Source organism: Ailuropoda melanoleuca, chromosome 3 (genome assembly GCF_002007445.2).
Source record: "Ailuropoda melanoleuca isolate Jingjing chromosome 3, ASM200744v2, whole genome shotgun sequence".
Lineage (NCBI taxonomy): Eukaryota > Metazoa > Chordata > Mammalia > Carnivora > Ursidae > Ailuropoda > Ailuropoda melanoleuca.
The window spans coordinates 105,399,216-105,413,643 of record NC_048220.1 but is presented as its reverse complement, the minus strand read 5'-3'; the positions used below and the strand labels follow the sequence as shown (position 1 = coordinate 105,413,643).

Below are 14,428 nucleotides of genomic sequence, written 5' to 3'. Positions count from 1 at the left end.
CACCCAGGTGCCCCCACTCTTTGCTTCTTAAGTGCTAAACCTGCATGGAGCAAATGTGCCTGGCAGTCTCACTTCAGATTTTGCTGTCGTGTTTAATCCTCAACATCCCTTCAACTGGAATGGAAGAAGGAGGAAAGGGAGCGCCATGGGGTGTTTTAAAACCCAGGAGTAAGAAATGTTCCCTAGGATTGAGCCTCCCATCAGTTCTTCAGGGATATTAAAGCCCTGTCCCCTGGCTACCTTGGAGGGCATTGTGCCTGCCTCCTCCTGCACTTTGGAGCCTAAAGAAGAGGGGGCAGCCTCATGGGTTGACAAGGACCAGCTCCCATTTCTGCCCAGACTTGCTTATGTCACTGTCGCCCGGAGCCTAGGGAGGAGAAGGAGGGTAAATTGTGCCCGCCCCTGAAATGCCAGCAGCCCTGCGATTGGCTGCAGGGACTCCGGCCCGGCCGCGGATTGGTCATCTCTTAGGGCTTGAAAGGTGGCTGAGAGGATCGGACACCTCAGACGGCGGTGGCCCGGGATCGGACAGCGTCTCAGGCGAGCCCGAGACGCGCCCCCTGCCCGCCATGGCCCGGCTGCTGCGGGCGTCCTGCCTTCTCTCCCTGCTCCTGGCTGGCTTCGTCCCGCCGAGCCGGGGGCAGGAGAAGTCGAAGGTGAGTGAGCCTCGGGGGTGGGGGCCCGGCGGGACGAGCAGAGACCCCAGGTTTGCGAGGCACCCCTCTTCCCGGGCTCCCCTCCAGGAGGGGCAACACCTGGTGCGAGGACCTTTAACTCCCGTCCCTCCCTCTCCGCCTCCGGGACCCCCACCCCGCGCGCCCGTATCTTCGCAGTTTCATCCGTGGGAGCTCTGGGTGCCCTGGGGGTGCAGAATGAATACGGAGGATGGCCACTCTTGCTGAGTTGACCCCGTCTGTCCCATGGCTACCTCAGTGTCGCCTTGCTACGTGCATGCCAAGACAGTCCCCAGCTACTCCCCTCCAGGCGGCCCTGAAGGGGGCGGGGGACACAGAAAAAGGCCTAGATACTTGGCTCTGGGTTGGCTGCGGAGGTTCCCGGGGGAGACTGATAGGCAAGGAGAAAGGGAAGGAACTAGGTGGTCCCTGTCTTGAAGAATTGCAACGAGGGCTCTTCCAGCCCAGGAATTACCACAGGTAGAAATGCCATGCTGGGATTCCAGGGCGTTGGAGATCTGTGACAGAAAGCACTCTAGCTCGGCAGTACACGACTCCCAGGACCCTGGCTAGATCCCCCATCGTTTCTGGACCTCAGTTTGTGCAACTGTGGGCGATGGGGCGGGGGGGGGCAGGCGCCCAATGAAGCTGATGGTTTCAGAGTGAATGCTTGGAGAACCTGCAAAATCCACATGCTGCTCTGTGAGGGTCTGTTCTGGGCCAGCCTGGGTACCCACCACCCACCGCCCACTGCCTGCAGTGGCCTGGGCAAACCTAGTCATTGCAGAAAGTTGGGGCCTGCCAGTTCAGTGGGAGACGCAGAATTTTCCTGAGCCTTCGTCTATCCCCAGCAGAGTGTGTGACCCTTAGCTAGAGCGGAGATGCTGAGGCCAGGAGTGGGGTGACCCAGCATGCTTATCTCCTAGGAGAGCGCATGCTAAAGTGGGCCTAGTAGGCCTCTCCTCTTCCCCAGGGTGGGAGGCAGAAGCCAGGCTTAGGTATAGACCCAAAGACAGAGATTTGTATCCATCCTCCCAACACACATAACACATAACACATACACACACACTCACACACACACACACACACCATGCTTGTGTAAGCTCAAGAGAAGCTTTGAGCTTCTGTGTTCCTAAAATCTTCTGGGTCTTTATTTTAAGATCTTAGAAGTCCGTAATTCTATTTCCAAAGTTCTATCCTCTGTTCAATTAGCCCATTCCAGGCACAGGGTTCCTTCTATACATTTCTAACCCTCCATCCTGTCCTGTCCTCAGCTAAATCCTATTCAGTCTGTTTCTCTTTGGAGTAATCCCAGAAACCAGATGGCTATGAAGGCACTTCTTCCATGCCTCCTCCTTTGTATCCAGCCCTATTCATTGTCCCCAACTCAAAAGGCATTTTCCAGGTTAGGGATGGGACTGAGTTGTAAGATTGTGGCGTGGGGTAGAGGTAGGGGTAGGCAGGCCAGCACCATGGAGTCAGCCCTTTACTCTCAGTTTGGGGAAAGCCAGAGAAGACTGGGCCCTGCCTCGAGAAGGCTGAAGGTAAGAATGTGGACCCCATGAATAACACATCATAGCTGTGTGTTCTTTGCAGAACTCTGAGGGAGGAATAGGTGGATTCAAAGAGAACAGGATGGGTATGGTCTAGAAAAGTCTGAGGGTGAGTATGATCCTATCAGATGCAGCCAGTTAGGACTTGCTGGCTAACGACATGCCCATCTCTCCTCCCAGGCCCTTAGAGTTGAGATGTCATAGCTCCAGATTCTAAGACTCAACCACCTACCTTACCTCCAACTCCAGGGCCAAGGGATAGGATGGAGGGGCATGTGAGGAATGGGATGGGCAAGAGGTGGCAGTCTCGGAGAGATGTCTGCCTCCTCCCAGCTGGATAAGGAAGGAAACCCTCCTTGCCTTGCTGTGTCCCCTCTGCAGTCCAGCTTCAAGCTACCCAGGCTCCCTGTACTTGCTGTGCAGAAGGTCTCTGCAGAAGCTGGAGGGTAACAACTGCTGACGTGCACGGGATCCGAGTAACCGCTGGTTTCTAGGTGACTAAACGAGGCAGAGAGAATCATGGAACCACAGGCTGACAGAGCTGAAGAGCCCTTAAGACAACACTGACTCTGAGCCCATCTGACAGGCAAGCAGCCAGAGCCCCACAAAAGGGAAAGGAGTGGTCACATAGAGTCAGAGTCACGGCCAGGCCCAGAACTCAGATGTCCTGCCCCAGGCCGGAGATCATTTCACGACACCACACCTATGGCAGTCCAACTCCCAGGCCAGCCCCACTCCACCGCCGTATTGCCCAGCCGTGGCAGGCCTGAGGCACCGGCACTGCCCCTCCCTGTTGCCTCCTCTGGCCTCCCTGCTGTTCATGGGCCCAGAGGAGGAAAGGGGGCTCACAGCTCACCTAAGGACGGGACTGCATGCTCAGTGCTGATCCAGGCCATGGCTTCCAGGACCGTGGACCACCGTCTGACCCCCCCTCCATCTGAACCCACAAGCCCGGCCTCGGTGGCCCCGGTAGAAAGCTTGGAGGCTCTGTCCTCATCCCTTCCCCTGGAGAAACCTCGCCGCGCATCATCTTCCTTACCCTGGCTGGGGAACATCCAAGCCATGCTCACAATAACCAAGGAACCTCAGGGCCTTTTATCCTAGCTGCAGGCAGAATAATCACTCTACTGATGCGGGGTTTCTCTCCAAGAGGCTTTCCAGACTGTTTTGATCTGCGCATCGATTCTCACAGCCATTTTGGGAGGCAGGTGGCATTATCCTCTCCTGTCAGCCGACTGGGGCTCAGACAGTAAAAGTGACTCAGTCACCCAGGGCCACAGAGCCAGCAAAGACCAAAAAGCCTAATGAGAGGAGATTCCCCTCACCCCACCCCCATCCCGAAGCTGTGGCCAGAAGTGGATCGTCCTGTTGTTTACAAGCTTCTGTTATTTGGACAACCTCTTGGCTTTTGTTCTCTTCATTTCCCAGAATTTGTCTTTGGAGCAGGGTAAAGTGGAAGAGGTGGAGGGCCGTGCGGGGAGGACTTGCCTTCTGGCTGCTAGACCTCTGTGGCCAGCGGGGCTGGGTTTTCGTGTCCTGGTTGTTTGTATTTCGTGGTGGAACTGACCCAGCTGGGCCCAGGGAGGCGCAGGGGCTAGAGGAATGTTGAGCTCAGGCTTTGGACCTGCCTCCAGCACCCACCAAAAATCACAGGGCATGGACTGTCCGTCTCATGGAAAACAGGGAATTGGCACCGAAGCCAAGAAGAGAGCTTGCAGCTTGCTGAGAATGGCTTATTGGAGGGAGCCCTGCCTCGCCTGGCTCAGCAGGCCTACGACATTTTCCAGGCTGAGGTGGCTTTTCTACAACCTCCTGGGGCCACACCCCACCAACCAGATGACTCCCTTCACCAGGTTGGGCCCAAGTACCTTGCCTCAACAGCAAGGCTGCCAGGACTGATGGGGAGGAGAGGGTGTGGCTTTGCTTCTCTGACTCCCACCGCTGTCTCTCCTGGTCCGTAATGCTAGTTTGCACCTCATTTGTTTATTGTCTTGGCACCTCTCTCCTCCCCCATCACGGCCAGAGAGGACCTGCTACAGTGCCGGCAAACATCTTCCGTTCCCATCATGAGCAGCACTGCCGCTGATTGTGTTACTGATGCCAAGACCCCCTTCAACAGTAGACCCACGTTTTGGTCGCCTGTACCAGAGCTGGGGTGGGTGTAGACAGGATTCGAAAGCAGTGCTCTGCTGGTCGGCAGTGACCCCATCCCTCCTCCCTCACTGATAGTGACGCCGGCAAGCCTGATCCAGTTTGAGGTTCTCATCTTATAAAAGAGGAAACTGAGGCCCAGAGAAGAGAAAGCCCCAGACCACACAGGGAGTTAGCGGCAGAGTGGGCCATGGAATCCAGGTCCCCCACCTGAGTCTATCGTCCACTACTTGTTCTAGAGGTTGACTGGGGGGCAGCAGCTGGGCAGAGAGCAAGGCATACGGGTCATCGCAGCTGCACACTTACAGGGAACATCTCCCATGGGCGAGGCCCTGTTGCTTTCCCCTTGCTGTCACACAGAATCCTCCTGGCAGGACTCTCCCCTTCCTGGCTCCTCCTACTTCCCTATTTTATAGCAACAGCCTCAGCTTTCCAGTCCTCCAGATCTGAATCACCCCTCTCCACATGGCCGCTTCCTCCTTTCTGTTCAGTTCCTCCTTCATGCTGTTGTCCAGGCCACATTGTCACCTGCCTGGCTCATGGCAACGGCAGCCCCAGAACGTCTCTCTTCAGGCCTGGCAAATGTTTACATGTGGGCGCGGGAGGCGAAGTAATGGTCACAGTAAGCAGCACAGCAGCTTTCTACACACTCACCAGCCGATTACGTGCTTTCATAAAGCATTACCTTGCACAAGGAAGTAGACCTTGGCTCTGGTCCAGTTCCAGATCTTGGAGTGGTCTTGGGCAAGTCACTCTCCCTGTTGGTATCTTTCATAATCTTGAAAACGGAGATGCCCAGGTTCCCTTCTGGCTCTAACCACTCCCTGGTGCTGGTCTTGCTCTGTTCCAGACGGACTGCCACGCTGGCGTGAGTGGTACCATCTATGAGTACGGAGCCCTCACCATCGACGGGGAGGAGTACATCCCCTTCAAGCAGTACGCTGGCAAATACGTCCTCTTTGTCAACGTGGCCAGCTACTGAGGCCTGACAGACCAGTACCTTGGTAAGAGCCCAGCCCCGCTCCCCTGCTTCGGGGCTGTTTCTGCCAGCTGGCAGATTTTAATCACGGGAGCTTTTTTGGTGCAAGTGGGAAGGGGTGACTGTGATCATGAGATTCCAAGCCCTGTATCCCAATTGTACCGTCTTCCATATTTCGGTGAAGATGACTAGATAAGCCTGAGGTCTGATTGTCTTCAGACATGTTCTAGAAGTTTCCCAGTTATCCTTCATCCCTGGGCACCCCAACTGCCCCGAAAGCAGAGGGATGGAGGAGACTAGGTCTGTGCCTGGAGTGTCCTTTCAGTGGAGTAAGAAATGGTAGCTCTATCCTGCTGAGAATTTCCCATCTGCCCTCAGCCCCACGTGCCCTAGTGCTTCTCTTGGCCCCTATCTGGAAACCAGGCAGTTAGACTGAGGCCTTGAGTATGTGTGTCAGTGGCAATCCCAGGTGTTTCACCCAGGTTTCGTGATCCTGGTATCCCCACTTCTCTGCTTCCCCGGGGCAGAGGAAACAGCCTGAGGGAATAGGCAGACCAGAGGCATCTGACTGCACCCACAGGAAAATGCCCTGGGGCTGAGCACAGTCTGCTAGCGGGGCTGGGGGGAAGCAAGGGCAATTGGACCCTGAATGTCTGCCCGACAGTCTCAGGCAAATTCCTGGAAGTGGAATGACGGTGGTCTGGGCGGCGCAGGGGATACTGGTTGCTCTTTTCTGAATGCTTCTGTCCGGCCCTTGGAATAGAGCAGAGTGCGTTTGTGCAAAAGATGGGCTGGGTGCTGGCACTGAGGGAACTGGGGAGCTGGGCCAGGGCCTCCTTTCAATTCCCAAACTGCCAGAGTACAGGAGGGTTGTGAGGACCCCACCCACCCCCTTGAAGTCCTCTGCCTTGTGCCCAGGGACGGAGGTATGGCTCTTGCTCTAAGAAACGATCCTGAGAGTCCTGAAGGAGCCCTCAGCCTCCTGGCCCAGTGGCAGTGGGCAGCCGACTGACTCCTGATAGGAGAAAGGGTATTGCTCTCTTTCTTCCCCAGACCTCCAAACAACCAGACTGGAGTCAGGAGAATGGGGCTTGTATCCCAGCATGGTCACACTCACTGGGCAATCTCGGGCAAGCCCTCCCCGTCAGGCCTCGGTGATTTCAGCTCACAAGGGGTGAGCCGATAGAGTGGTGCGGACGGGGCAGGGGTCCTTGATGGCCTACCTTCATCTCTGCTCTCTTTTCACCCTGGCCCAGAACTGAATGCACTACAGGAAGAGCTTGAACCATTTGGTCTGGTCATTCTGGGCTTCCCCTGCAACCAATTTGGAAAACAGGAGCCAGGAGAGAATTCGGAAATCCTACCCAGCCTCAAGTGAGTGCTTGCTTGGTGTCCTGAGAATGCACAGCCCCGTGTGCCCCAGCCTAGGCGCTGGCATTTCTTGCATTGGCCCCTACTCATGACGGGTGCTCAGCCACCAAGAACTATGCTCCCCTTCCAGGAACCCTGTTCACTGTCATGAATGGAAGAGGGTTCGGAGATAGTGATGACTGCGTGTGTGTGCATGATGGGATGGGGGGCACGGGGAGAGTGTAGGCAGGCGACAGGGTTACTGAGAAGGCACCAAACCAGGAAAAGAAGCTTGCACACCCACACTATGCCTATGGCCATTCAATACTCATCAGCTCCCACTGCCTGGTGAGGAATAGAACCCAGCTTCCCAACGCCCCCTCCCTATTCAGTCCCTTGTCATTGCTGAGCCCTAGGCCCATCTCCTTGGGACCCACATAAGAATATTCCTTGCAGGTATGTCCGACCGGGCGGGGGCTTCGTCCCCAATTTCCAACTGTTTGAGAAAGGGGATGTGAACGGGGAGAAAGAGCAGAAGTTCTACACGTTCCTGAAGGTCAGTGCACAGCCACCTCTGCGGGAGTCGCTCAGCCCGGCCGGCCCTGGCTCTGGACAGAGCTGCGGCGGAGACAAGGCCCGTGCCACCCTCCCACTTCTGGGCCCCTGGTTGGGGGGGGCGGATTTCCTGGCATCTATCATTCCAACCATAAGGCTTGGCAGACCCTAGGATCTCAACAGCCCATTTTATAGATAAGGCCCAAGCAGGGACAGAAGGGACAAACTGCTAGTCTTACAACCCGCTAGAGCCAAAGCTGGTCCTGGGATTCCATTTTCAACTCCAAAACTGGTACTCTCTGCTCAGTGCCAGGCTTCCCCTACCCCCCAGGAAGGCCTGGAGAGGGAGGGTGGGAAGGGCCCCAAGCAGGGTTGACGCTCCTCTCATCCCCCCCGCTGCAGAACTCCTGCCCTCCCACCTCGGAGCTCCTGGGCTCACCTGGCCGCCTCTTCTGGGAACCCATGAAGGTCCATGACATCCGCTGGAACTTTGAGAAGTTCCTGGTGGGGCCAGATGGTATACCCATCATGCGCTGGTACCACCGGACCACGGTCAACACTGTCAAGATGGACATCCTGGCCTACATGAGGCGGCAGGCAGGCCTGGCCGTCAAGGGGAAGTAAATCAGGCCTGCTCAACCCCGTGTCCACCGTGCAGGGGCTGGGAAGGGACTCTCTTCAGGAAGGAATCCATTTCTCCAACCACACCACACTCCCACCATAGACCCCTCACTATTACACGAGGCCCCAACCTGACACAAACATGTGCATACGATTGTGTCTGTACTGCTGTGCACGTGGGTGTCTGCACATATGCCCACAGGTACATGTGTGCATGAGGAACGCGTACCATATGGGTCCACACAGCTGTGTGCTATGGAGAGTGCGAGAGAATGCCTCCCCTGTCTCTCTAGTTCTCTGTTCCAATGATAACCATTCACTTTCAGCTGAGCCCAAGTTAAAATCAGCTCTAAATCCAACTGTTCTGCTCTGACCTAGACCACAACTTTGGGGCCAGCATCTTCCATTGCCTCCAAATATCACCACTAAAGTGCCCAGAAGTTTCTGGGTCTACACTGCCGTCTCCCTCCTCTCCACCACGCAGCCTCTCTCCTTCCTGAAGGGCCCTCCCAAGCCCCCTACCCCTCTCCATTGTGCTCCCTGAGAGCAGCCAAGGCAGATGTGAGAGCAAGGGCCACGTTCCCCGTGCCAGGAATGGCATCTCCATGAAGGAGGGGCCCGAAGCCCTTGTGGGCGGACCTCCCCTGAGCCTGTCTGAAGGGCCAGCCCTTAGTGCATTCAGGCTGAGGCCCTTGGGCAGGGATGCCACCCCTGCTTTTCTGGAGGATGTGCCCTCTCCCCTCACCCTGGTATCTGGCATTAGACCCCCCATTTGCCCAGTAAAGGCCTTTCTGCAACAGCTGAGCCTACTGTGCTTCCTCCATGGGGCCACGCTTGCTGGGTGGGTCCGGAGGGAGTTGGAGGAAGAAAAAAGAAATGGAGGGAGTGCTTCAGGCCCCTGCTGTTTGGTTTCTACCTAGACCCACTCTGCTTCTCTAACTTGGCGTTTGATGGAGTTTACACAACCAGTTCCCATCTGCTCTCATTCCCTCCCGCAATTCTCGAGATGAGGTACTCCATGTGACAGGTGAGGAAACAGCCTCACAGAAGGGCCGGCCTTGCCCAGTGCCTCCTGATGTGTGAGGGGCAGGACTGGAATTTAAACCCAGGTCACCGGACTCTCAGCCCAGACTCCTTCCACTGCCCCTGGGTGCCCCACCCTCGGAGGTGCTTGGAGTAGAGCCCAGGGCGTATCTGCCAAGAGCCCTGCCGATGCTCTCAGGGGACTGGGGGGAATGGGGCACAGCACGCAGCACTCTCACTGACCGGGAAGGGAACACTAGCCAGGGCATAAAAGAACACAAGTCACAGAATACTGATCTTCAACTTGGATTTATGTCCAAGATTCGTGCAAACAGCTGCCTGGGGACAGCCAGCCACCTCGATCTGGGCCTCTGGCACCCCAAACCTCCAGCTGTGGGGCTGAGCATCTGGTAGCTTCACGGTGGGCCCCTCAGCCCACGTGGCTGGCGTGGCCTTCATCCCAGGCTGCCAGGGCGCTGGCAAGGCTGCCGTGTGTGGAAGTGGAGGGCCCTGCAACAGACCACCTGTCATTCTCTTCTGCCTCTGGCAGAAGCAGGTCTTCCCGCAGCTCCTCGGAAGGGAAGGGTTGGGCACGGGGCAGGTCCTGCTACTACAGAGCTTAAAGCAAATGTTAAACACACACGTGAGCTGGACATGTTCCACAGAGGGGCTGGAACCACTTCCGGGGGAGTTTCAAAAGGAAGGGGTCTCAGCTGCACCCCACTCTTGAGACGGATGTCCCCCAGGGATTCCACAAAGCATGTCAGGTCGGTCGGATGAGGCCTCTCTCCACCTGGTTGCAAGGTAGTGAGTTTCTCCTCGTCACTCCGAAGGAGGGCCAAACGGAAGCCTTGTGGGGGGAGCCTCTCCAGTCTGTAAACAGTTCGGGTCGGGCTGGGGCACAACCCAGTGGCCCATCAGCCTCCCATCCAGCCAAGGCTCTGGCCCACAGAGAACATGGCCTCGAATTTTTCAGCAATCTGAGGTCAGGTGGCTCTGCGAGATGAAGGTCTGGTCTCACTGAGGCCCCTCACGGTCATTTTTTGTAGACTCTAAATAAAGAAAAATATTGAGGACTTTAAAAATGATGGGCTGCGGTAGGTTTCAAAGGCCTATGAAAAACCAGCAAGCAACATGGAAATCACAGAGTTGAGTGCCGCCGAGCACCAGGCCCTGGGCTAGGACCTTAGGTACATTTGTCATTCCATTCCTGTCCAGCCCTACGAAGCAGGCAGATTCTTGTCCCCTTATGGTGGAGGGAATAAGGACACAGAGAGATTTTTAAGAATTTGCCTCAAGTTCCAGATCTAGGAAGTGTTTGGGCTTAGCCCGCCTGGCTCCAGATCCCAGAGGTGGAGCGGTTCTGGGGGAGAGGACAGCCCGGCCCACTTGCCCCTCATCACAGCAGCGTCCAAGAGGTTCTGCACAACCTCCAGGGCTCTGTGGGAACCAGGAGAAAACGGCCGACCAGCCCACTGCCTCCTCCCAACTGCTAGCTTCTCCAGACCACACCGCCTCCCCGTCACCGGCAGCCTCTGCTCGCACACCTTCTGTGAGGGGCCCCCGACCTCCCAGCAGAGCGGGCTCTAGCTTGGCAAAGCCACAACCCGTAGAAAACACCTCTTTGTGGAAGGATTTGGCTTCCCTGTTCCCACCCACAGGCAAGGCAGTGCCTTCTGCCCCGCAGAGCCCTGCAGAAAGCAAAGGCAGACACTTCGAGGCCCCGAGTCCTCCCGTGACCAGTGAACAAACCTCCAGTCCCCAGCTGTTGATGTCGAACCCCACGATCGGATGGAGCTTTTCAAAATGCAGACCTGATCGGTCAGGCCACTCTGCTTTAAACATGCCCAAGGACGGCCCATCCTCTCTCGGATAGACCAGCCCCCTGCCATCATCGGCAGGTCCCTGTGCAGCCTGGACTCACCTACCTCCCTGACCTGGCCTCGCCCGGCTCGCCTTCCCTGCCCTGTCCTCAGCTTCTCCAGCCTTCTCTCGATCCTCCAGTGGGCTTCCCTTCTTCCCTCCCCCCTCCCTCCCATCAGAGCCTTTGTAGTTGTCATTTCTCCGCAAGAACATCCTCCACTGTCCCCTCTTCACCCGGTTAATGCCACGCCCTCTGAGGGTCTCAACTCCAACATCGCTGTCCCCAGCCCGGGTCAGGCTCTTCTATCTGCTCTCACGGAAACCCGCTCTCCATCCTTCAGGGCACCGAAGTGCAAGCGGATGCCCGTCTGTATGATTCCTGTGTGTGCATTTTATTAATTTCTTCCTCCCTCCCTGGGCAGTAGGCTCCGTAAGGGCAGGAGCCATTATCTGTTTCCACTCGCGTGGCTTCCCTCGCACCCAGCACAGCCCCTGGCACTTAGACGCCACACTGAGATGAATGAATGAATGACTTCAACCCCCTCACTCCGCAGTCACCCCCCTATCCTCTCAACACTGTTCTGGAACGTGAGGCCTCTCTTCCACCAAGAGCAGAAGGTAGTGACATCATCCCCAGACTAGGCCATTTCTGGCAGGTAAGAAGTTATCTCCCCAAGGGGAAGATGAGACCCAGGGCCAGACCATGCTCACCTGGTTCCACAGGCCTGGCCGTGGGCGAGTCCATCACTTGGGAGCTCTGATTGCGCGTCCCGCCACAGGGTGGCCGCCAGGTGTATTCTGGCTGCAACAGAATCGGTGCTTAGTAGTCAAAAACCACACTCGAACATTCCAATAGCAACTACCACGCCAACACAGCACTAAATACACGTTAATCCAGTACAACTGAATCCTTACGACAATCCAGGTGGCTATCCCCATTTTACAGGTAAGGAAACTGAGGCTGAGGGGTTAAGAAACTTGCTGAAGGTCATCTAGCTAAGAAGGTGGCCAGGCTTCGGTTCCAGGTCTCTATAACCCCAGAGCCAATCTCCTAGGCCCTGCACTCTACTCCAGTGTTGATCTCCAAGAAGATGTGTGTAAGGACGGGGCAGAGCAGGAGAAGCTGGAAGAGAGGCCAGGCAGGAGGCACCATCATTGTCCAGGTGGGAGCGGGGATGCCAAAGCAGAACCGTGGCAGAAGGATGGAGAGGATGGGACACGTGGCAGCAGCTCTTTGGAGAAAGAATGATAAGCAAATAAAAGGAAAGAAAGAAGGGACGGGAGGGGAGAGGAAGGGAAGGGAAATTGGAAAGGGGAAGAGAGAAGGTAAGCAAAGGAGAGAATGCATAGTGAGGGCCTGGCACCTGGTTACAAGTGCAAGTTCTAAGAAAAAGTCAAATCCAAACTCTCATCCCCCTGGCCTGCTTGGTTGGAGGGAGCCCTCCTTCCTGCCCTCCCTCTGAGCCTTTCCTGTCCTACACCAGAGACTCTGGGGGCTTTGGGCTGGACAGTCCTGCCTGGCTCTGGACATCTTGCCTGCACACATTACTGCTCAGCCAAGAGCCAAGGATGCAGTCTCACACCCCCTCACTTGACCTTGCCTCTGGAAAGCGCATGGGCTGGCCTCTCTGTGTGTCCTGGAGTGAAGGGGGGACACAGACTCACCAGATGGAAGAGGCGTGAGTTTGGGAGTGGGGGTGGGTGCTCCATGGCCATGGGGGGCGGGGGGTAGCGGATCTGGGACCAGTCTTCAAAGCCATGGTGTGGCACCATGGCTGGCATGGGCGCGTAGGCGTAGGGGTAGGCCCCGCACAGGTGCTCTGGGTGGGGCTCCACATGGTAGCGCTCTGCAGAGGCCTGCAAGAAATGTTGACGTCTGGCTCTAGCCTGTGACAGGCCATCCCCAGTGACACCCGTCTCATCTCCCTTTCTCTGCTCGGTGTCTTAGTTCTCTGAAGGCTGGAAGATGGGCACAGGTGGCTGGGTACCAGGACACAGGTGGCTGGGTACCGGGTCACAGGTCGCTGGGTATAGGAACACAGGTGGCTGGTACAGGGACACAGGTGGCTGGGTACCGGGTCACAGGTCGCTGGGTATAGGAACACAGGTGGCTGGTATAGGGACACAGGTGGCTGGTATAGGGACATGAGTGGCTGGGCACAGGGGCACAGGTGGCTGGGTATAGGGATACAGGTGGCTGTGTATAAGGGCACAGGTGGCTGGTACAGGGACACAGGTGTCTGGACAGGGGCACAAAACATACACCGATGACAGCTAACGTGTCCCCCCGTGCCTACCCTGTACCAAGTACGTTCGAAGTGCTCGAGCTGCATTACCTCACTAATTAGCTGGACACCTGCGGAGATGCTGCCTCTCCCCTCAGACTGTAGCTCCCTGAATAAGGCAAGATGAGGTAAGTGCTCCCTCCTCCCTCAAACCTCCTCACCTTCGCTTTCCTCTTCTGCTGTTTGAGGGCTTCTTTTGTCTTCTCCTCGTCTTTGAATGCTTTTAGCTGAGAGAAGGAGGGAGGGAGAGAAGACTGTTGGCACAGGCATGTCCTGCCAGGCCCGGACCCAGGCCGGAAGCAGCCCTGAGCGTTGACAGGCTGATGCACGGGGCCAGTACTCTCGGCGGCCAGCCTGGCCCAGCCCCGGGACGGAGGGCCCCTGTGGGGCAGAGCACAGCCCTGGCTGGTGGCTGCAGGTGACGCTGCTCACCGTGGGTGGTCTGAACACAGGTCAGGAGGGTTCACACGAGCCTCCCGTTGCTGTTGTGTTCCTATAGACACCCTTTAGTTCCATTCCGTGAGAGAGTGGGAGGCTCTGACGGTGCAGGTGAGAGGCAGAGGTCAGAAAGGGGAGGGGACTCGCTGAGGTATGCAGAAATTCGGTAGCAGAGCTGGAAGAACCAGGAGTGTCCTGACTTCCAGTCTCACGCGGGACCCGCTAATCCACACACGCCCCCCCCCGCCCCGTGAGGCCAAGCCGGGTGCCCCCTCCTTGGCCCAGCTGCTCTCACCTGGGCGTTGGACAGGGTGACCTGGGCCTGCAGTTTCTCCACCTGCTTCTTCAGCTCTTCCTTCTCCTCATTCATACGTTCTCGATCACTGCGCTCCCTCTGGAAGTCCTCCTCAAAGATCTTCACCTGAAGGGGAACGGAGGGGAGGGGAGAAGAGGGCGAGGGTGAGGGAGGAAGGGCTCAGACTGCTCTGGTCTCCTGCTGGTTTCACCCCATCCTCACAGTCATTGTGAGGAGGGGAACGGGTGCACCCGTGGCTCCCCACCCCCACATGCACACAGAGTAGAGCTAGGGCCCTCGATTTTACATGCTGGGCTTCAACATAGGGCTTTACTTAAACAAGGTATCCATGGCTTAAAAAAAAAAAAAGGCGGGTTCACAAGCCCCCAACCAGTCCAATCCTTTCATTCAGCTAAAGCCCCCACAAGAGGCGAGGCCACAGGCCCAGAGCGTGGGTGCAAGACTAGAGTTCGTCTCCTGGCTCCCAGAGGACCTACAGAACTCTCCCCCAAGGCTTCGCGGGTGCCCTCAAGGAGAAGGTCTACATTTGTGCTTGCATGTCTTTAACATCTTTCCAGTACTTACTAATTTCCCTTCCCTTCCCTTCCCTGGAAGAAGACTCAAGTTCAGGGTCTTCATCA

At 56.6% G+C, this 14,428-nt stretch overlaps 2 protein-coding genes across 11 annotated transcripts in view; one reads left to right on the top strand and one right to left on the bottom strand.

Annotated features, from left to right (window-relative positions):
* Positions 1 to 491: 491 nt before the first annotated feature.
* GPX3 (glutathione peroxidase 3) lies at positions 492 to 8,682 on the top strand. Its single transcript, XM_002920757.4, has 5 exons — positions 492 to 656; positions 5,229 to 5,382; positions 6,614 to 6,731; positions 7,164 to 7,263; positions 7,665 to 8,682. The coding sequence occupies exons 1-5, from the start codon at positions 570 to 572 to the stop codon at positions 7,884 to 7,886; spliced, it is 681 nt and encodes a 226-aa protein (XP_002920803.2). The 5' UTR covers positions 492 to 569; the 3' UTR covers positions 7,887 to 8,682.
* A 514-nt stretch (positions 8,683 to 9,196) lies between these two features.
* Positions 9,197 to 14,428, bottom strand: part of TNIP1 (TNFAIP3 interacting protein 1) — a 49,217-nt gene continuing 43,985 nt past the window's right edge. For 7 of the 10 annotated variants that reach the window (XM_034656844.1, XM_034656849.1, XM_034656846.1 and 4 more), the window contains 5 exons: positions 13,788 to 13,913; positions 13,216 to 13,281; positions 12,435 to 12,626; positions 11,481 to 11,571; positions 9,197 to 9,958 (listed from right to left, as the gene is read on the bottom strand). In XM_034656844.1, coding sequence (XP_034512735.1) covers positions 9,924 to 9,958; positions 11,481 to 11,571; positions 12,435 to 12,626; positions 13,216 to 13,281; positions 13,788 to 13,913 — 510 coding nt within the window. In that variant the 3' untranslated portion in view covers positions 9,197 to 9,923. Of the gene's footprint in view, positions 9,959 to 11,480; positions 11,572 to 12,434; positions 12,627 to 13,215; positions 13,282 to 13,308; positions 13,668 to 13,787; positions 13,914 to 14,428 lie in introns of those variants that run through there. The other 3 variants (XM_034656845.1, XM_019801286.2, XM_034656850.1) reach the window with 2 other exon arrangements.